Consider the following 23,473-nt stretch of genomic DNA (forward strand, 5'->3'; position numbering starts at 1 on the left):
ATGTAATGTTTTCACCCTTTTATGTGACATTTTGCTGCAAATAATACACTTTGATGTATTAAGAGGGTGATCATTTTTTCCAGGCACCAAAGAATTAGATAAATCGTAATTTATATCTGGTGTTTCCTTTTCAGCTGAAGAACATGGTACTGATTCTAAATTATGTTTACTTGTGTAGCTTTTAAAACATGACCTATGGCACCTAAATACGGGTAATTCACTAGATATTTCATTGCAGAATTCATTAAAAAAAACTGAACAAATCATCACGTCACTTTGCTGCAGCATTTATCAGGCTTTTTCTTCCAGATTCCGTTGATGTTATCAAATTTTCATCATCAACAGAACTGTAGATAATGCAATTGTCAACACCAACTTTCACTCTCCTTTTTTTAGTATCCGGCGGGACTAGTTTTAATGAGACTGATAAATTGTCCATTTGATGAAATAAAAAACAAATCAAACACACCTGAAAACCAAACCAACCCTACAATGATATTCACTTTTCCCGTTGAATTCAACAAAAACTAATACACAACAATACCGAACAATATAAATTAATCACAAAGCTTCGGAAATTACAAAATGAATAAGTAATATGCTTGAAAACGACTACAATCAACCTTCGAAAAATTGCTAAATGTTGGACTATAAATAGAAACCACAACAATGTCGGTAAATTTGTGACAAATATTCGGACTTAAATCTCGATAAAAAGCAGATATTTAGCCAAATATTTATCTTTTAAGAAATTAACTGCAAAAAGTAAATCGAGTCGATTGTAGTATTATACGGCGGCTTTATTGTTGTGCCTTTAAAATACACCTATACTGCACGTGCAAATAATGCTAGGTGAAAAACGATGGTTTACGATGGTTTTTCAGTGTCATTTTCAACCATCTTCAGATGCATTGTGCTTTCCATTAAGGACTATTTGAAAATGCTCTTAAATTTTATGACGTTCAAGAATAACTATATTTACCAATTTCGTTCACAAATTATTTTTTAGAACGTGTTTGATATGAAATATGAGTACCGAATCAGCAGTGGGGTATACGATGCAAGTTGAGTAACGTCAGTTAAGGCTATTTTTAACGTCATTTGTACCACATTTGATTTTGACGACAAACATTTTTCAGAAGTTGAATAATCGATAGACATTTTAAGCCATTAAAATCCCATGAGGTATTTAGGTAATTTAAACTCGTTAACTAAGCGACTTTTTTAACATTCGCCGCTCCACTAATATTTGAAGAGGTGAAAATGGTTTTACAATTGACTGATAATGGAGGATAATTAGGACTGTTACCTTTTGTTGAATTTGATGTATCATTAAACACATTCGAATTATGATTGCATTTAAACGGTTCACAGAAGTTTAATAAACATCGAGAGCCTCGATTAATTTTCGTGCAATTTCCACCGCCTCCATTCGGAATATTGCATTCTACTTTTTACATCCAGATGTATTTTTGCTATAAAAAATTTCTGTTACTTAACTTTCGTGTTTGACTGGTAACTGATCATAATCTGTAATAGCTAGATACGCGGTCGTCATGGAGTGTAAAATATCATTCCTTATCGCTTGTTATAAATTCATTTCCTCAACGAATACTCATAAAAAACAATTTAGAACATAAAGTTAAGCCTCGGGCACACCTTACCGGATAGCTCGAACGGACGCCTAACGGATATTTTTTTTTTCAATCCGTTCATGTCCGTTAGACGTCCGTTCTTATACGTTAGACGTCCGTTCTTATCCGTTAGACGTCCGTCCATATCCGTTGCATGCCCTTTAAGCGTATGTTTTATCCGTTGACGTCCGTTCTGTCCGGTGGAAAATTTTGAGCATGTTCAAAACCTTGAACGGACGTCCAACGGATAAAATGTCCGTTGAACGTCCGTTAGGCGTCCGTTTTGTACGGTACTCGTCCGTTTCGTTTCCGTTGTGTATCCGTTACGTGTCCGTTATACATCCGTTGGAGGTCTGGAAGATAAATTCACCAACGGACTTCTACCGGACGTTTAACGGATAAAACGGATGATGAACGGATCTGAAACGGATAAATGCCAATTGAAAATTTCGCGTCAGAAATGCCAATTATTGGTATGTCAGATTTCTGAAGGTTCATGAATTCTTATTATTCATAATCGATCTTAGAGTATAGGCACGTCTTCACAATCAAGCAGTTCTTATTCAGGCCAGACACTGCCCTTTGGCGGAATTTTGAAGAACAAACCAAAACCAGTTACACAGAAACATTTTGAATATTTATGCGATTTACATGTATTATTATTGTCGCCTTTGATTTTTCTGTATATCTTGTTCATCCGTTTTATCCGTTACGTTTCCGTTAGGTGTCCGTTGTATGCGTTACGCGTCCGTTGGATGTACGTTCGAAATCCGTTCTGTCCGGTACGTGTCCGTTTCTCGTACGTTGCATATCCGGTGTATGTCCGTTATGCATCCGTTACACGTCCGTTTTATTCGGTCAGTACATCAACGGACTCCCAACGGATAACAATTTTGTCAACGGACAACTTTTATGTTCATCCGTTAGACGTCCGTTCGTGCCATCCGGTAGGGTGTGACCGAGGCTTTATAATATGAAAATGGTTATATATAAGTAAAAAAAACATTAAAATATATGCACACGTACGGAAAAATTGTGTCAACGCATGCGGAAGAATATCTGTCAAGGACCGATACTATTTGATTTAAGTTTTTATCCTACATCGATCTTTTGATGTCGTCTCTTAATTCTATTGAAAAATACTAAAATTGTGTCAGTCCTATGCAAATTTTTGGTGGTAAAATCCTGAGGACCACCACTTTTCGCGAACTCTGTGTGAATATTAAACAAAGGAAGCAGATGGATTCATGACAAAATTGTGTTTTGGTGATGTGATGTGTTTGTACATCTTACTTTACTGAACATTCTTGCTGCTTACAATTATCTCTATCTATAATGAACTTGGCCCAGTAGTGTCAGTGGAAAATATTAGTTAAAATTTACAAATTTTATGAAAATTGTTAAAAATTGACTCTAAAAGACAATAACTACTTAGGGGGTCAATTGACCATTTAGGTCATGTTGACTTATTTTTAGGTCTTACTTTGCTGTACATTATTGCTGTTAACAGTTTATCTCTATCTATAATAACATTCAAGATAATAACCAAAAACAGCAAAATTTCCTTAAAATTACTAATTCAGGGACAGCAACCCAACAACGGGTTGTCCGATCCATCTGAAAATTTCAGGGCAGATAGATTATGACTTGATTAATAATTAAACCCCATCAATTTGCTTTAAATGCTTCGGTTTTTGAGTTATAAGCCAAAAACTGCATTTAACCCCATGTTCTATTTTTAGCTGTGGCGGCCATCTTGGTTGGTTGGCCGTGTCACCGGACACATTTTTAAACTAGATACCTCGAAGATGATTGTGGCCAAGGTTGGATTACTTTGGCCCAGTAGTTTCAGAGGAGAAACTTTTGGTAAAAGATTACTAAGATTTACGAAAAATTGTTAAAAATTGACTATAAAGGCCAATAACTCCTAAAGGGGCCAACTGACCTTTCGGTCATGTTGACTTATTTGTAAATCTTACTTTGCTGAACATTATTGCTGTTTACAGTTTATCTCTGTCTATAATAATATTCAAGATAATAACCAAAAACAGCAAAATTTCCTTAAAATTACCAATTAAGGGGCAGCAACCCAACAAAGGGTGTCCGATTTATCTGAAAATTTGAGGGCAGATAGATGTTGAACTGATAAACAATTTTAACCCTGTCAGATTTGCTCTAAATGCTTTGATTTTTTAGTTATAAGCCAAAAACTGCATTTTACCCCTATGTTCTATTTTTAGTCATAACAGCCACCTTGGTTGGTTGGCCGTGTCACCGGACAATTTTTTTAAAATAGATACCCCAATAATGATTGTAACCAAGTTTGGTTTAATTTGGCCCAGAAGTTTCAGAGGAGAAGATTTTTGTAAAAGTTAACGACGACGGACGACGGACGTCAAGTGATGAGAAAAGCTCACTTGGCCCTTCGGGTCAGGTGAGCTAATAATTCAATAAAGAAAAACAAGGACCCTAATCCAAACCTTCATTAACACAACAGGATACAATTTCAGATACAATTAAAAACCAATTGTTCAGAGAACAATTGAAGGTCTTTCAACCAGTAAGAATCTATTTAAAAATGAAAATATTAAAATTTGATTTTAAATGTCAGTTTCAGCGTCAATTGACAGACAGCTTATTGTATGCTGATTCCAAAAATATATGGTTTCTATATAAAAAAAAAGGAGATAATCTTTTACTTCCGGTTTAAAAAGTTTACTTCCGGTATTGTTTGATAGTTTACTTGACACTGATTCCAAAAATATATGATTTTATATACTTTTGCATTGCTTTAGTACAAAAAATAGCTACTCCCGGTTTACAAAATATCACTTCCGGTTGTCTTTTTAAAGGTCACATTGCTTACAACCTTATGCAAAAGGTCCCATGGCTTTATCATGTGTTCATATGAGGTAAAAGCAAAGGTCAAAATCTAGAACGTTAAATAAGCATATGACCTTGAGGTCAATTTCAAGGTCATAAACCAAGGACCTCAAATCAAAAGACTCTAGTCCTCTGATTTATATTGTTAATGAGTTATATTGCCATACGTATGATATTAGATATAAATAGGGGGAAAACTCGCATCAAATGTCTACGTACCCTTTCGACTAAGATTTATGTGTTACGACATGTCATAACTAACAATTTTGTGAAAATATTTTGTCAATATCTTATATGATTTCTAAAAATAAGAGATAACAAGCCAAAATCAAAATTTGAATTATGACCTTGACCTTTGACCTTGACCTCATTTTCATTTTTTTGGACCAAGGACCTCAAATCAAAAGACCCTAGGCCTCTATCACTTATGGTTTTCCAGTTAAAAATGCATATCACTCATATCAAATATAAAAGGGGAAATAACTCTCATATGGAGTCTCCGAATAGCTTCGGTCAAAAGTTATATGCAGATGTCACAGTCATTTTTGCAGAATCTGCAGTTGAGTTACAATCAGCATTGAATGCAATGTATTTATATTGTGAAACATGGAATCTCAAAGTTAATACTGAAAAAACCAATGTTGTTATATTTTCTAAAAGCCGACAGGCTGATAATGTTCATTTTACATATAATAATGACCGTTTATCTGTTATTGATGAATTTCAATATTTAGGTATTGTATTTTCTAGAAAAGGTACTTTTCATGTTAATAAATCTAGACTGGTTCAACAAGCCAGAAAAGCAATGTTTTATGTATTACGTAAGGCAAGAAAATTGTATTTACCTATAGATGTATTATTACAACTTTTTGATGCTATGGTTGCCCCTATATTAATGTACGGTGCAGAAGTTTGGGGGTATGAGAAAAATGATGTTATTGAATCACTGCACTTAGAATTTTGTAAATATATAATGAAAGTTAAAAAATGTACACCTAATTGCATTGTATATGGTGAACTAGGTAGAGTACCAATGTCTGTTAATATTAAAGCAAGAATGGTTGGTTTTTGGAAACGTATTGTTACTGGCAAAAAAGAGAAAATTTCTCGTACATTGTATGAAATGCTATATAAACTTGATTCTGGTAATGTTTACCACTCTAAGTGGTTGAATTGTGTAAAAGATATTATATCTGAATGTGGTTTTATTAATGCCTGGAATAATCAATATATAGATACAAATTGTCAGTTGTCTAAAAATGTGAAACAGTATTACCACAATTTGTTTGTAAATGAATGGAAGGCTCAGATATTTAATACCTCAAAATGTTTAAATTATAGAATGTATAAGTCTGAGTTTGGTTTTGAAGATTATTTAACTACATTGCCTTTTGATCTTAGAATAAATTTGTGTAAATATAGATGCAGTAGTCATAGGTTACCTATTGAATGTGGTAGATTTTATAGCATTGATAGATCAGAAATAATATGTGATTTATGTAACAGCAATGTGTTAGGAGATGAATTTCATTATATATATGATTGTACTTTCTTTAATGCTGAAAGGCTGAAATTTTTGCCTGCAGATATTTGTAAAATTAAAAATACTATGAGCTTCTCTAATTTAATGAATAGCAAAGATAAATTTGTTCTTATTGGCTTAGCCAAGTTCTGTAAAATTGTAATGTCAATTTACAAATGATATTTACCTTCCCATTTATTCATGCATTTGTAAATATGTTTGTTATATTGTTGTACTATCATGCCTCATGTGAGGCCTTTAGTGAAATAAAATGTTTCAATGTTTCAATGTTTCAAAATAAATCAAATCATTCTGAGGAGATAACGAGCAATTTAGTAAAATAAAATTTGTTGGTTTCTAATATGGTTGCGAAGATTAAGCGATAACAAGAAAAACAGTGTTCGGGGAGATAACTCTTACATGAAAAAGTGTTCGGTTAAGCAGGGTCAGTTTCAAAAGCGTATAAACTGTTCAATATCATATTTCAAATATCTAAGCGACATCTTGCGTAACAAAAAAACAGCGAAGGAAAAAAATTAGGCGGAAGAAAAAAAAAATAATAATAATCAGAAGAAAACCAATAGGTCTTTCCACGGAAAAGTGGAAAGACCTAATAATCAGAACAAAAGCTATAGGTCTTTCAACCGAAAAGGTTGAAAGACCTAATAATGAAGGCTCTCCTCTTGTTCTTCGGCATAATTTGTTTTTTAGTAATGACATTTGATGAGCAGAAAATCGTCTAAAATTATCAGGTTTATTTACATGTAGTTGTTACAAGAATTATAATTATCAGGTGTATGGCATACAGTACAGAACGAACGTTGATTACGTTTGTGTGTAAACGCCTTCTTTTGACGTAGAATAAATTATCCTTTTGGTAATTGATATAATTGATTATATATTGAAACTGTCATATCAAATATTAGTTTTTCAGTTATTTACATATTTAGACTGCTATTTGTGCATCTCGAAACAAGAGACAAGAGGCGCCGTTAAACAATGATTGTTTGATTTTTTAGAAAATTTATTTATTTTGAAACTTTGGACATAAAGGCACCGTTTAATAATTATTATTTGTTGTTGTGTTTTTAATTAATCACTTCGAAACTATGGACATAAAAGCGCCGATCGCTTTCGGCTGTCTGCTTTTGTTTATATGCATATCAAATGCACTATGTATATTCGTTTTAGTGAAAACAAAGAAATTAAGACAAAGCCGTTTTCATGCTTTAATTTTAAGTTTGAGTATCAGTGATTTGTGTAACGGGTTGTCTTTGGGTTTTCGGATATTCTTTTATTTTGTACACGTGCCGTACGCATGTTTAGTTTGTGAATGGATGATGTACTTCTCCACCTTATTGTCGCTATTTAATACCTTCTTGGTATGTTTAGAAAGACTTAACTGTACGTTTCCAGTACAAAAACGATGGATCCGGAAACTCACATCAAACTGGACAATTATGTGTTCTGTTATTATATTCTTAATAACCGGAAGTTTGTCGGTACCAGTTCAAGTATTGTATGCACGATCGACACACATGTCAAAAAGTTGCATATTTATTGAATTGGCGACACCTTTCATCGTTGACCTGCCTTTACTCATAATGGTTACTGCAATAACAGTTGTGTATGGTGTTGTTATCAAACGAATGCATGATCGAGTGCAAAAAGTTCATCCTATTTCATCATCACTTTGCGGCAGACGATACAGTTCACAGAACAACGAAAACACTAAATCAACCTGCGTTAGAAGTAGTATTCGTTCCAATGATCAAAGAAATACACATTCTACTGAAATACCCTGTTTACTTGAATCCAGTGAGATTACAAAATGTTCAGAAAGTGACCCAAACAGTATGAATAAAAGTGTATCGGAACAATCGCGGTTGGGACATACATGTACATGTAAAGGTCAATCAAAAATAAAAGCAAAGGACGAGTTAGGAGGTGTGGAAGTTCAGTCATGTGTATTAAGGGGGGTTGAAAAACAACCAGGACAAGCAACGATTAAACAAAAAGAAGAATCTTCAGTAAGAAAAAAGAGATTTAGAAACAATGTTATAACTCTCGGGGCAATCATTGTAATAACGTACGTCGCTGTGTTACCTAAGTGTGTCTTATCTGGTTTAATGCTTGCTGAACCAGGATTAATGAATGAATCAAAATTACATTTAATCAAAGGATGTTTTCTGGTTAATGCTTTGCTTGATCCATATATTTATATACTTCGGATAAAAGAGTTCAGAGAAAAGTTGAAATTGTGGAAATAACATATACCAGGACTGATGATTAAACCTAAACTACATTTACTTAATTGATTTGTACTAAAAATGTATTTTCTACATGTACTTGGGATAAAAGAGTTAGGAGAAAAGTTGAAACTTTGATGTTGACATACGAACGAGCCTCATTGCGTATTCTTGTAATATAGAGAATATATACGAAATAAACCGGAATATTTCATTCTTGTTGCTACTTATTTATTTCAGTAACTGCTATTTGTCCTTTGAAAAATGTATGTGTATCATTGTTATTTAACTTAGATTCTTTTGTTGTGTTTGTTTCTTCCACATAGGCTAGTGCCATATGGGAGATTTGAGACCGAACAAAACATGTTAACCACACACACACACACACACACACACACACACACACATACACTCATTTCCCCCATCCAACTCCTTCCAGCATATTCGCACCCGTTTCAAGTAAGGAATATCTAGCCCTCGATTATTTAGTGTGTGTGGTTTTGTTATTTTTGCAGAGTTGAGATTGGCGTTCATTTCGCTAAACTAGTATACATTATTGTTGAGGGTCAGCTTAAGCCCGTGTCTGGTTTCGGGATTTCATCGCTGCCCTAATGACTTGTTGGTGGCCTAAGCCTGTTATCTGCTCTTCGATCGGGTTGTTGGTTCTGTGACACAGTCTCCGTTATGGATCTCTATGCTAATTCTCTGCCTATTTACTTTACAGAAGTCTTTAAAACTCCGACCGTGCAAGACCCTCGTGGGTAGTCATGGTCGTTAAACACCCTATTAGTAGTAGCTTCCATTTTTAGGCTGCTTGCCTTCTGTGCTTCCATTTCGAGGCTGCTTGCCTTTTGAACTTTAAATCATAATTTTTGGAGCATTTGCTAGACCAAATTATGATCGTATAAGAACTAATAAAACAGAAAATATTTTGAGACAGGTTATGGTTCAACATAGAAAACCTCTGTATGTATTTGTGAATGCGGATAGTATCGAAGAGACGCGAAAGATTCCAAACGAACATTCAGACGCATAAGCTAACAAATTGAGAATGACATGACGAAAAAAAAAGACAAACGGCGTTAAGACACACAACAGCACACCAAAAAAAACCAACAACACTGTGCAGTATGAACCCCAGCAAATACTTGAGATGGTCTCACGTATTTCAGACGGGTAACTGGTATTATTTCTAACAATTTCTGATAACTTTAAGGTGAGGGGGTAATGGTTATGGTATTTTCATAGATTTCCCCATACGTTATAATTTTATTTTGTTAATTTTTTTTTTTATTTTTTTATTTTTTTTTTTTTGGGGGGGGGAGTGTTCCTGATGAGGGTCTGAAGGAAGGTAACAGAATAGAAGAAGAAAAAAAACAATAACGTGAAGATTATAGAGCTAAAAATAGGAATACAGATACCTATACCGACAAATTAAAGAATAGAGATTTAAGGGATTCTAAAATATAAAGTTAGAAAATCAAGTAAAAATAAAGAATACATGTATATATTTCGATCATTTCCTCCCCTTTTACATTACGATAACACTGTCATCATTTCACCTTATAAATCCCTCTTCCCTTGAATGACAATCAGCATCCATTTTTGAAGATTACATTGTTTTAGGTTTAACTGTTATCATTTAACAAACAAAAGACAATATCGAGGAAGAAAAAGTATCACAAAACGTAGAATAAAAAATAAAACAAACCCGAACCGTTTCATTTCGTAATAAAAAAAGACTTACGATAAAATATCTAATAACTTAACATTTATTTTACTTAATCTTAAATGAAATCAATCTACGATCTTGTAACACGAGGTCTTTATTGTTTTTATATGTGAACTGATCTTCAAAGCAAAATCATATTAAATATTACGCCTTAATCACGATTTGCGTTATTTTCGATCATCATGTTGAGAGAACAATATGAGGCTTTATAGGATTTAATATACTTATTATTCTTTATATTCCTAAAATACGACTAGCTGTGCGGGGATCTAAATGAAATTATCATGATAGAAAAATAATTCAAAGAAAAACCACAAAGAAAAAAGACTGAAAATCAATCAAAAGATACCACAAAACCCCAATTAAAACAACTGAAGGGAAAACGGTACTATTTATTCTGTCATAGGCGACAATACTAACATTTTCTAAATTTACCAATTTTATAATAAAAAGCTGGATAAAACAGTTATGTGTGGTGTTAGTACTTTATCATTCTTTTTTAGAAATTGAAGCCATATAGTATCATGACCAACTTCCAACGGAGTTTGTTTATGTTATCTATGCCCACCGTCATTTTACACCAAATATTGGAAGTCTTTTCAAATAATCCTCTAGAAAATATTGCAATAGGTTTCAAAATTTATATTGTAAATATACACACTGCAGTTATTCATAGATAAATAAAAAAAATATATATCATAACGCTCCTAATTTGTCTTCCTTCACCTGCCTTGGGTACACAAAAAGCCAACCTAATGCTGGGAAATTTAATAGTACCGTTTTCCCTGTAACAAACTAGTTTTTATAGTATAGTATAGTATATGAACACAGGAGCCGTTTTTGAGAGGGGGTGACAGAGAGAGAGAGAGAATTTAAAAATATTAGAAAACATACAAAATGGTTTGCTAATGAAACAATTAAAATAAATAGATAATTGAGGATAAGAAACCTATTATCACTCTTGTTATTATGAGTTTAGTGGGTGACAGACTTATTATCGCCCTTGAAATATTTAATTGTGACAATCCTATGATGAAGGTACCAGTCCTATTATCACACTTTAATAGAGTATTGACGTTTTGTTTATATTAACTGATGCTACCTATTAGTATACACTTCTAGGAATATCATTTGAGCTGCGTTTGATAGAAATCAACCAGAGGCGGATTTAAGGGGGGCCCAGGGGGCCCGCCCCCCCCCCCCCCCCCGTTTTGGGAAAAAAATTGGTTGCTTATATAGGGAATCACTGAAGCGTGACTGGAGCGGGCCCCCTCTTAGGTCAGTCAGTGGGCCCCCACTTATGAAAATTTCTGGATCCGCCACTGTGACAACCTTGTGCAATCGAAAACCAATACCTCTGTCAACCTATGTTGGCTTGAAATAATTTCTACGGAAAGTATATAATTGTTCCAAATATAGATTTTCATAAGAAGACAACCCTTTAAAACGGGCAAAAATGCATCTTTTATATCTTAAAAATAAAATTGAGAATGGAAATGGAGAATGCGTCAAAGAGACAAAAACCCGACCATAGAAAAAAAAAACAACAGCAGTAGGTCACCAACAGGTCTTCAATGAATCGTTTTAAATAATGCAAGTTCAGCATAGAAGCAAGCTTGCATTCTTGATTAGGTAATAATAACACCCTAGACTAGTAACTTTTGACTTAACATCCATGACATTGTAATATACCTAACACTCACTTCCAATTCAATTCTTTATTTTCAATAAAACATATAATTACCAACGATTCATAACCTTTTGACAACTTTACATTTACCGAGTTCCTAATCCGTATTGCAAAAGCAATTAAATTCAGGTTAGAAAAAATATTAAATTGTCAGACTGGTATTATCAATAGTAAATATAGCAATTATAAAAATGTTATACAGACGGATTACAAGCCACCACGTGTCTCCAACATCTTAAGGTAGGTATTTAAGATGGTTGGGGTTGCTACAGATCAGCACCACATCCGGTTCAATCATGGTACGTTCTGTCTTGGTGTTATCGCTTCTGTGTGTGGCGTTCCACAGTTCTACTGCAACGTCAAGTAAGTATTACTAAAAAATGCAACCGAATTGTTTCTGTTTGGGATGTTCGCTAAGCTTTTTAAAAAACTGTTATAAATTGGTAGTATATAAATTACAGAATTAAAAAAAAAAAAACAAAAAAATGAAGGTCAGTGTACATGTTGTAAGCCATTGAATATTTGGCGAGAAATGATTCTCACTAGATTTTTTATATTAACATTCTATCCAAAACTATAACAAGATAACAAGGAATTATAAGATTTTGAAACACGGCTTTTAAACTATACATTATAAGATTATGAAAAAAAAAGTAGGGCTTAGTTGGTAAATTTTATAATGGCACTACATGAATTAAACCGAAAGTTTTCCGAAAGTCTGATAAAAATTGAAAAAACCAAGAGAAGCGAACAACCTCAAACTTTGATAACGAAAAAGACTTTGAGATGAAGTCGTATTACCAGTCTTGAGCTCTGTTTAGTATTTTGTTGATTTTTTTTTTTTATAATGATTTGGTTGGGGTTGAAGGAAAATACAATATAGGTACTTGGATAGAGACTTGTCTGTCTCATTGGCACATCTTTTTGTTTCTTAAAAATAGAGAATAGTGAAAATGGGAATAAAATAAAGAATACAATGGGTGCTAAATTATGAAGAATAGAAAAAAAATGAAAAAAAAAAGATTACAGAAAATTGCAGTTTAGGAAACTGGAACGATAAACCAAGCATACAAACAACGAAACGCAATGAATCAGTCCTCGAATTAAAATAAAAATCAGTAGAAAAAACAAATTTGAGATAATTTATAACATTCACCAACAAAGTAGAGTGAAAAGTTGACTGCCACTGAAGGAATCCCACATTATTCGAGAAGCCATTAGGGAGCTACCATTTGATTTTTATGGGGGCTAGGATGAAAAATTTTGTCCTGCATTTTTTTTTAGCTGTAATCTCTGTCCTGCCTTTTTATTTTTCACTCTGTTCGGTCCTGCCTTTTTTTATTAGTTTATCCTGACTTTTTTTACCTAAATTGTCGTCCTGACTTTTTTTACCTAAATTGTCGTCCTGACTTTTTTTTTGCAAGTGTCTCACCCTGCCTTTTTTTTTACTCAAAACTCCTGTCCTGCCTATTTTTTCAAATTTCATCCTAGCCCCCCCCCCCCCCCCCCCCCCATAAAAATCAAATGGTAGCTCCCTTATGAAAGACAAATCCTACCAATAACATAAACATTATATATATAATGTTACATTTTAATCCTTTAAAAAAATCTATACTGGTATTGTAAAAGAATGTATTGTTTTACGCCTTTTATCCCATTGTCTTTCTCATCGTTCGTATTCACAAAGAATAAAGTTTCCATTATATAGTTTTATACGGTTTGAATTTAAAAGGTACTGACGTCAATACATATGTAAACAGTATGTTTAATTCACTTTTTAGGACAATGGTCAAGTTGGAACTCTTGGTCAAATAACAAAGGAGGAAGTAAGTATGATTAAATGTCGCGTTTTCAAAATCTAATGCATTTTGGGTAATATATTATATTTTCGAAGTACACAAACAAGTTGATTGGTTAAGACTTCCTACACAGTAGAAATTCAAACAATGACGTTATTTTAAATTTTAGAGTAGTAACAATAAAATGATAGTCAGCGCTCAGATTATCAAACGGCTAATTTAAAACGTATCCAATCATATCAGAAACGTTGACGTAAACGTACATGTATATGGAGAAAAAGCAGGATACAAAATTAGTTTACGAGTGTTGGGGCTTTTTAACGTAAAGAAAAGCTTGAACTTTATTTATTAATTTTAGACTTTTCTAGCATATTAAATCGAAAAGTTTATCGAAATAAGCTATACATAAATTAATGAAAAAAATGTTTACAGAGATATGCATTGTTCTAGTCATTTAAAAACAGGTACTGAATTGATTTTTTGAGACCACAGTTATATGACATACTGTTAAATACCCTTATGGTACATGTATTGAAAACAGCAAACTTCATTTTAATGAAAGACTAAACTCGTCTTGTATAAAGACGGAAGATGGAAATACATGGGAATAATTGAAATCCTAAAAATTCGTTATTTGAATTAGGAAAAAGTTTATAGAGTTTCAAGTTTCTGCTGCAGAACGAGGGTTTATAAAAAGTAATGAATTATTAAACACAAAAGCGAGTGTATGTCATACAAGTGAGAGGTTTAGCTAGCTTTAAAACCAGGTTCAATCCACCATTTTCTACATTAGAAAATGCCTGTACCAAGTCAGGAATATGACAGTTGTTATCCATTCGTTTGATGTGTTTGAACTTTTGATTTAGCCATTTTATTGGGAACTTTCCTTTTTGAATTTTCCTGAAGTTCAGTATTTTTGTGATTTTACTTTTTTCCAAGCCACTATTAACATTTAAATAGCATGGTACCACGAACTGCCATGTGTTTTTTCGTTTCTCTCCAATTTTCATCAATCCATTTTCCAAAACCCATTCTTCATTTTTTTAGCTTTCCATTTCAATATAATCTTTTCACAACCAGTAAGTCGACACTTATGCTGTACTTCTACATTTTAATAAGTCAATGGTGTTTTTTTTTATATTACTAATAGGTAAACAAAAATCATTTTTATCTAAATTCTAACTGGCAGATTCTTTCGATTTATGAATTTTAGATTCTTTTAAAAGATGTTGCAATGTAAGCGCTGTGAATTCATGATCAGCATCAAATAAGGCATGCACCACCTAAAACGACCTCAAATCTTCAAATCAGTTTGATTCTATATTTTAAAAATGAAAATTGTTTTCAGGTTACAAACACAGATGTGACGCTTACGCTGATATAGTATTTGGATATGACGATTCCGGAAGTATCGGTTCTACAGCCAACTTTAACAATATGAAGACTTTTATGAAGGACGTCGTTGGGTCATTCTCTAACATTGGTATCAGTGGGACGCAATTTGGTGCATTGTGCTTTGCGCAAAGTGTAAAGAATCATTTCCATCTTAATGCGCATACCAGCTGTGACGCCATACAGAACGCCATTATGAATTTTGGTGTCCGAAAAGGAAGTGCAACTGCTATTGGAAAAGCTTTACAGGTAGGCTAAAAAATATTCTAACACCTTATAGGTATATGGGATCAACCATCTAACATCAAAGGGGTTATTTTTTTTTCTTAGGAAGATTTGTTTATAAGAATTAATACAAAAAAGTCTGTATACAGTGGCGTAGCCAGGGTTGAAATGATGTGGATGCCTTCGCCGAGCGGAGCGAGGCGAATTTTCTTTTTGGACTATTTTATGCAGAAAATTGTATTTTTTTTTTTGGGACTATTTTATGCAGAAAATTGTATTTTTTCAGACGTTGTTCCTGTAGGCACATTTGCTCCCATAGAATCCGACACTGGTTATATAGATTTTTGTTTAATTTCAAAATACCCACCAATTCATATAATTATATTTCAAACATAATTCTAATGTTTTCTCGAAATTCTCGAAACTTAATGAAATTCATAATTTATTTATTTGATGAAAAAGTTTCTCACCAATCTTAATATTTGACATCTCATAACATGCATAAATGGCCCTATCACAGCGGCACTTCTGTATAAAGGAACTGAAGTGATCACCTTTTCTAGCATTTCTCAAAAAACGGCCCTATCACACTTCGGAATATAGGAACTGAAGTGACCCCATTAACGCGTCGTAGGGGACATCATCGGAATACCTGGTGTCAGTCCATCCGGTCTTGTTTGCACTCTCATGTGTACAATTCTTGCCAGATTTTTATAACATCAGCAATAACAATTTCGAAAATAAGTCCTAAGATTTGACCTTTTGAAATAAAAATTAAAATGGAAATCCCATTGCATTTTCTCTAAAGCTTTTATTTCTCCATTAAAAATAAAAGGAAAAGGAAAAACATTAATTCTTATTACGGTTATTGCTCTTGTTCATTGGTTACATAAAATATGTGCAATGCAGGGGACATAGGAACTTTGTTCTTTTATTGAAAATAAAATTAATATGTGGACCTAGATAGGAACCGGAATTTTCTGATTAGCCTAGGAATGATCGCACTCTATTACAGACTAGTTTTTTTCACGTCGTCGTTCATTTCACAGGAAACGATATCAGGATATCGGGTGGTTTAGTTGTCAGTTATGTTGTTAGTCAGTTGTAGAAGCCATCGCTCCGCTAGGCTCAATTTCAGATGAAACATGTCCGAGGATATGTGCATCATTTTCTGCACTCCGTAGCCGACGACGTAGTCTTTTTACGAAAAAAATCGAGAACACTTTTCTGCGATATCTTGTTTTATTACATGAACTAAATTATCCTTAATAAAAAACCACGCATACTTCATCGGAAATAACTGGATGCTATCCTCATATCCTAACCTTTGTTACATACGGATACGTCCGAGTTTAACTGCTGCGAACATATCTTTATTTATATTTTTTTCCCTGTCAAAATGATGTGGATGCTTGAGCATCTGAGCATACATGCAAGCTACGCCACTGGTATACAACTTAAGAGTGATATTCTGAGACATATTACAATAGGGCAGCTATAAAAATTCTATCAAAAGTATTTTTGCTGTTTTATTCTTATTTTTTTTTTCATTTTATTGGGGAGGAGGGTTAATAATCAATATTTTATACTTTCTGTCATACCATACGTTCTCAATTTCAGTATATGAGAACTCAAAGCTTTGCAAATGGAAATAGAAACATACCACCACGTGTATCACCAGCTAAAATCGCCATTATTTTAACTGACGGTCAGAACAACAATGGACCAGACCCGGTAGTACAGGCAGCCCTTCTAAAAGCACAAGGCGTTATTATCATAGCTGTTGGTATAGGCAATAGTGTCAGTGTATCTCAACTCGAGGCTATTGCCTCCAACAAACAATATGTATTCAATCCACCAAGCTTCACCGCACTCAGAGCTCTGGCTGTTCAAATAAGCAGACTAACATGCAGGGGTAAGTGGACTTGCTAAAACATTGATTTCATGTACCTACTCCTGTGTCATTGTAATTTATGAAAGTCCGGTAACAAACTGTAAAAATGATGTTTAGATCCTAAACACAGTTCTAAGACTTAGAAAAATGTGTTTAATTTCTAAACACTTTTATTTTTAAACGTTTTTAAAATCAAGTCATGTTTAAACAGTATGTGCTTACTGAGAAATGTGATTAGAAATTAAACACAATCCTAAACACGTTTAGATCTAAACATGTTTCACAAGTGTTTAATTTCTAAGGACGATTTTTACAGTGCATGTGTAATGAGAAAGAAAGATGAGACTTAACAAATTAAAGTAGTCTACTCTTAAATCAACACTAGCTTTTGGTCAGCTTAAAATTATTTTAAAACGATATGTGAATTATTAATTTTCATTATAGCTTATCTTGATTTGTTTGTCTTTTATTTTGATAAGAATGAAATATATATAATTTCGAGCGGAGCTAGGTGGCTTTTATTCTGGACAATTTCAGGCTAAACAGTTGCGAAACATGATAGTTTGATTTTTGTTTTATCACCCAAATGCCCGGATTCGCAACTGAATATATTAATGTGAGAATGTTTAATGCTCTTTGAGAGCTTATAACCTACAACACTTGTATATTTTCATCAATAAAAGTTAAAACAAACTAATTCATTTTTGAATGTTTATAGTGTGTAGAGCTGGACCAGTCGGACCTACAGGGGAAAGGGGGCCACCTGGACATAGAGGACCAGCCGGTCCACCAGGCCCAACAGGGCCACCAGGACCAAAAGGTAACACTTTGTTCTGTAACAATGGTAACTACAATGAACTTTATATCATTTATTTGCGAAACAAACAAAAACCAATTTTGGTCATGGCAAATACATAATTAAAACAAACATAATTAAAACCATAATTTGTTCTAAATTGTAAAACGAACATTTGTAGCAACTACACATTTGAACGGTTATGTCCGTTTAACCAACAAAGGCTAGTAAATGCATGCCATCTCTAATCATAGTTCGAGTTTGTTTTATTGATATCCTTATCTGGAATTGTATTTTATTCTTTTATTAAATTATATTTTGTATTTGTGTATGTGTGTGTGTGTGGGGGGGGGGGGGTCTGATTGATTATCAATGGCAGATTAATACGTTCATTCTATGTATTGTAGGAATAGTTGGAGACCAGGGACCAACTGGACCACAAGGTATTTTTATATTTGATTAATTTTAAAAAGAGTTTATGTCTTTAGTTACGTAATGATTCGTTAATTACAAAAATATCCCGAAATTCTACGGAAATTTTTCATGTTCTCGTAACAAAAAAACAATAGTTTTGAATTAATTTCGTATATATGAAGTATATTTCATTTTTAAAATAACCATGTGACTAATACCAAGTCTGTTTACTCCAACATTTATAATATTATTTTCACCTGATCATTAATTGTACGAATATATTGATTTTAAGTACTCTCAGATCTGTTCCTAGTGTCTTTTTGTTGTCGGGATGAACAAGACTTTTTTTAGTACCCGACCACGTCCACTTGTATTTTTGTTTATCTGATGAGTTAAGCCTTTTTCAACAGATTTGTATAGTTCGTTCTTATGTTGTACTGTTATACCACTGTTCCAGGTTAGGGGAGGGTTGGGATCCCGCTAACATGTTTAACCCCGGCACATTATTTATATGTGTGCCTGTTTTGAGTTAGGAGCCTGTAATTCAGTGGTTGTATTCTGTTTATGTGTGACATATTTGTTTTTCGTTCATTTTTTTATATAAATAAGGCCGTTATTTTTCTCGTTTGAATTGGTTTGAATTGTTTTACATTGTCATATCTGGGCCTTTTATAGCTGACTATGCGGTATAGGCTTTGCTCATTGTTGAAGGCCGTACGATTACCTATAGTTGTTAATCTTCTTTTTTATATTCAAGCACCAACGTCCAGTCAATGGATCATGCTAACAGAACGTTTACGAGAAAAACATAAATGATTCTTATATTTTTTTTTTATATTGGTTGCCTGTATTTATCAACTTCATCGAGCATAGAGTATTTGTCCTGCTCCTTTAAACAAGTACTTGTAGTGTTTTAATTACAGGTAAAAGCATAAACGTCACACCGAAAATAATTCTAAAAATATATATATACGTTTTGGAAAATATATTATTTTTTATCTATTTTCAGGACCTGAAGGACATATGGGTTCACCAGGCCAGAGAGGACCACCAGGTAATTAATTAGCTTGTTTCGACAAATAAGCGTTTTTCATTCCATGTTCGAGATCTCCTTTTTTTGGTAGATATTCAATGATTCATAACTAGTGACAAAAAGACAAAAACAAAATTATTTTGCGGAATCCTTAGAACCTGAGTTCGCATCTGGTCTTTAAAGGGGTTGGTGTTGCTCAGTATTTAGTTTCCTGTTTATTTAATTTCTTAATTTTTTTTTTTTTGTGGGGGAAGGGCCCGGGGTATTTTTTTTAATGGTGATTTTTGTCATCTTTTAAATGTCCGCTCCATATCTTATGCGTTTTTGTTTTTGTTTTTAACTTTTAATCAAACTAATCTTCTACATCATTACACGTAGCATATTGGGGAAAAACAAACAAAAATCTACCGAGTGTATACATAATTTACATTTGTACCTATTCAATTTCAGGTGACAAAGGACCAAATGGTGCGCCAGGTAAAGATGGAAAAGATGGTACACCCGGAGGTCCAGGTCAACCAGGAGGTAAAGGTGCAACAGGAGACCCTGGTAAGAATGGCGATGACGGTGAAGCAGGCGACCCCGGAAGACCGGGTCAGAAAGGAGCACCTGGCGATCAAGGAGCAAAGGGCCAACCAGGACATCCAGGAAACAGAGGTACACGAGGCCCAGAAGGACCAGCTGGTCCAGCAGGAACAAATGGAAACCCTGGTGCACAAGGACCTGCAGGACCAAAAGGGCCACGTGGTGATAAAGGAGATAGGGGAGCTATTGGACCACGTCCACCACCAGGACGACCAGGACCACCTGGACCAAAAGGACCAAAAGGACCACAAGGAAAGACTGGATTCAAAGGTATCATTTTCCTATTCTAAACTGTTAATTTTTGTGATATTTTTATAGACAATTTTTATGTTATCATTTCTTATTTTATGTATGTTACCATTTGTTATTGTATTTTATAGCATTATAACTTTTAAAGTTTTTTTATCATTTTATTTAAAACATGTGTATATGATGTGTATGTGATGTGTATATGATGTGTATGTGATGTGTATATGATGTGTATATGATTACTATCGAGACAACAATCCACCAAACTGTGTGGATGTAAGCATCTACAGGTCAATGTAAGGCCTTAAATAATGAGTAAATATCCATACATTGACCTATAATGGTTTACTTTTTTAAAATTGTTATTTGGATGGAGAGTTGTCTCATTGGCACTCACACCATATCTTCCTATATCTATGTACCTTGTAGACAGCTCAAACAATGAGATTAAAGCGAAATTCAAAGTACACGGCTTCCCTCTTCTTCTTCACACAATTACTATCATTGATTGCAAAGAACAATTCAAGGTACATGTTCGGAACCATATTGACAAACTACAGAAAAAAAGCTTTACGTATTATCAGATTATTGTGCTCTCAAAGACTCAAATATGCGTTTATTTTTTTCGCAGGACAAATAACAATTGTTATTGAAAAAGGCGGCCAATACAGACCAGGTACGTAACTTTTTTTTAAAAGTTGCCTTGATTGTCCCCTCAATGTACCATTATACTATATATTTGGCACAACTTAGTCACAGCATAGGACCGTAAAGACAACGAGATTTTCCTGTCACATGTTGAATATAAATTATGAATCAATTCAACAAAAACAATACGAGATCTGCTTTTAAAATCGAACTATCGAAAAAATAAAGAAATTTAAAATTAACAAACTATGCTGTTTTTTTTTCTTCTCATTTATTTTCCTAGATTGATGTCCCGGATGCATTGTACTCGAAATTTCAACATATTCATAAATTAAGCTCTTTTTTTATTATTTGACGAAATAAACAGTTAAAATAATTTAATAACTGAATAACTTTATTCTACTTTTTCAGTGAAAGGTTTGAATGGATACTACAAAGGAGTGGTAAGTATGAGTTCCCTCTGCCATCGTATTTATTTGTTTACGTTGTGCACCAATAATTAAACACACTTTTCGTCTGTCTCTGCATCATCCATGTGTCTGTTTTTTTTATAACATTTTGTTTAGTTTAAGGGGGTAGACCTTGGTTCAGGGAGATAACTCTTTAAATCAGTTATGCGTTTGTAAAAGTCAAGTTTCGTCAATGAGTTTTAAGCATTTACCTGAAACAGATTGGAAATAATCTATGTATCCAAGAAGCTTAGAAAATATTTATGAAAATGGCTGACACAAACGTACTGATGATTTTCAGAGTTATTTCCCTTAACCTAGGTCTGCCTCCTTAAAGTAAAATAACAAAAATACCGAACTTTGAGGAAAATTCCAAATGGAAAGTCTGTAATCAAATTGCAACCTCAAAAGCTCAAACACATCAAACGATAGAATTGTCTGGGATTTTTTTCTTCTGATCAAACTGCTTTTATCTATATCGATATATCGATAGTCGAATGGAAAATTTATTCAAAGTAAAAAAAAATTACATAACTATATCAATTTATGCTAGCAATAATTTGCTTTTTCATTGAACTTCCCTCCCTGCCGACACTATGACGATAGTGTCTTTTTAAAATGCAATTATATTTGCTTACTTTAATCAGGTCGATTACACTTTTTCTTTGGTTACTAGGTCATTATGGTACTTTAAAGCAGTTAAAACATTTAAATACAGCCGATTCGATTATCTTTAAAGGTCAAAGGTTCCTTTTTAATTAAACTCCATATTGATTCACGTTTAAACTAACCTTCACTTGGATATTAATGAATTAACCTAATGTCATTTCAGATCAGTGCTGACCTTGACGCCGCCATTAGGGCAGCAGTAAACAAAGGATACAAGCCACCGCCACCTAAATACTAATAGATGAAAAGAACAAAATTAAAGCGTTCTGATTCAGATTGACTAGTTTTTACTATGATTGTATTATTGCAAATAAATGACATTGCATTCAATTTTAGTCTTTGTTGAATAAACAAATAATACCGCAGCAATGGTTGTTATTTTAATTTGTCATGATTTTGTGGATTTACGAAATTCATGCTGCAACTTGAGTCATTTAAATGTATATGAGTGTTTTACAGCAGAAACGACATCAACGGAACAGCCACAACAAAAATCAACTTTACATTGTAATGCATGTGACTCTTACATTTTTTGATGAATTAATCATTTCCATATCCGTTCCTGTATACTGAACAACTTACAAAATGCAATAGCTGAAACCCGCCTCCGGTTGTGGGATTTTCTCGCTATTTTGATAACACACTGGTAACCGTAGGCTGTTGTCTGCTCTCTGGTCTCTTAGAAATATTCCTATTTCGAATTTCAACTTCAGGACTTAATATGATACTTGTAACACCACGTAACCGTGTATTTCAATAAGCCCAATATAGAATATACACGGTCTCCACGTGTCTGCTTTTAATCAATCATATTCTTAGAAATGTATTGGAGGTAAATAAGATTTAATATTACCATTGGAGTATATGCATATTGATTATCGCTTGTATGCTTTGGGACATTTCTAAGAATGATTGATATACGTAGTTTCCATTGGTGCATGTTTTTTTTTTCTTTTTGTTGTATCGTGCTGTTGTTATTACACCCCCGCTTAAAAAAGTGGGGTATATTGTTTTATCTCTGTCTGTTCATCAGTCAGTCCATTCATCCGGCCGTCATTCCGTCCCATGAGTATTTTTCGTTGCATTTTTCTCAGAAACTATATAACAAGGATTTATGAAATTTGGTTTCAGCGTTTATATAAGTCAGCTATACCGTGTGATGCGTTTTCTGATTCATCACTGACAAAATTCCTGCATGTTTACCGAACACTTACATGATTGTATAAATGAAATCCAAGGAGAAAAATGTTCGTCTTCGTTACATTTTTCTCTTGAACTACATTACAAGGATTTCTAGAATTTGGTTACAGGGTTTATATATGTCAGCTCTACTGTGTGATGAGTTATCAGATCCATTACTCAACAACTTCCTGTTTACCATCAAGTATTTGAGCGAGGTTATCATCAGAGAGCAGTAGCTCACAGTTTCACTTGTTCGTGCCGATCTACATAAGTTAATGCAATAAATCAGAGGTGCTGTGGTATTGTTGCCAATTGGTCTTTTTTTTCAAAACCAGTCCAAATAAGTCTAAATGAGGTGCATGTAAGCAACTTTATTTCATCATCTTCAATAATTAGCCAAATCTATGCTGTATAGCTATATAAAAAGG

General features: G+C 33.6%; 1 protein-coding gene across 1 annotated transcript; it reads left to right on the forward strand.

Moving 5' to 3' along the window:
• Positions 1-12,004: 12,004 nt before the first annotated feature.
• Positions 12,005-22,193, forward strand: LOC143052372 (uncharacterized). Its single transcript, XM_076225379.1, has 11 exons — positions 12,005-12,073; positions 13,492-13,536; positions 14,858-15,150; positions 16,747-17,041; positions 17,739-17,840; positions 18,224-18,259; positions 19,240-19,284; positions 19,714-20,118; positions 20,729-20,773; positions 21,157-21,188; positions 22,027-22,193. The coding sequence occupies exons 1-11, from the start codon at positions 12,007-12,009 to the stop codon at positions 22,099-22,101; spliced, it is 1,440 nt and encodes a 479-aa protein (XP_076081494.1). The 5' UTR covers positions 12,005-12,006; the 3' UTR covers positions 22,102-22,193.
• The last annotated feature ends 1,280 nt before the right edge of the window (positions 22,194-23,473 follow it).

This window comes from Mytilus galloprovincialis, chromosome 11 (genome assembly GCF_965363235.1).
Source record: "Mytilus galloprovincialis chromosome 11, xbMytGall1.hap1.1, whole genome shotgun sequence".
NCBI lineage: Eukaryota > Metazoa > Mollusca > Bivalvia > Mytilida > Mytilidae > Mytilus > Mytilus galloprovincialis.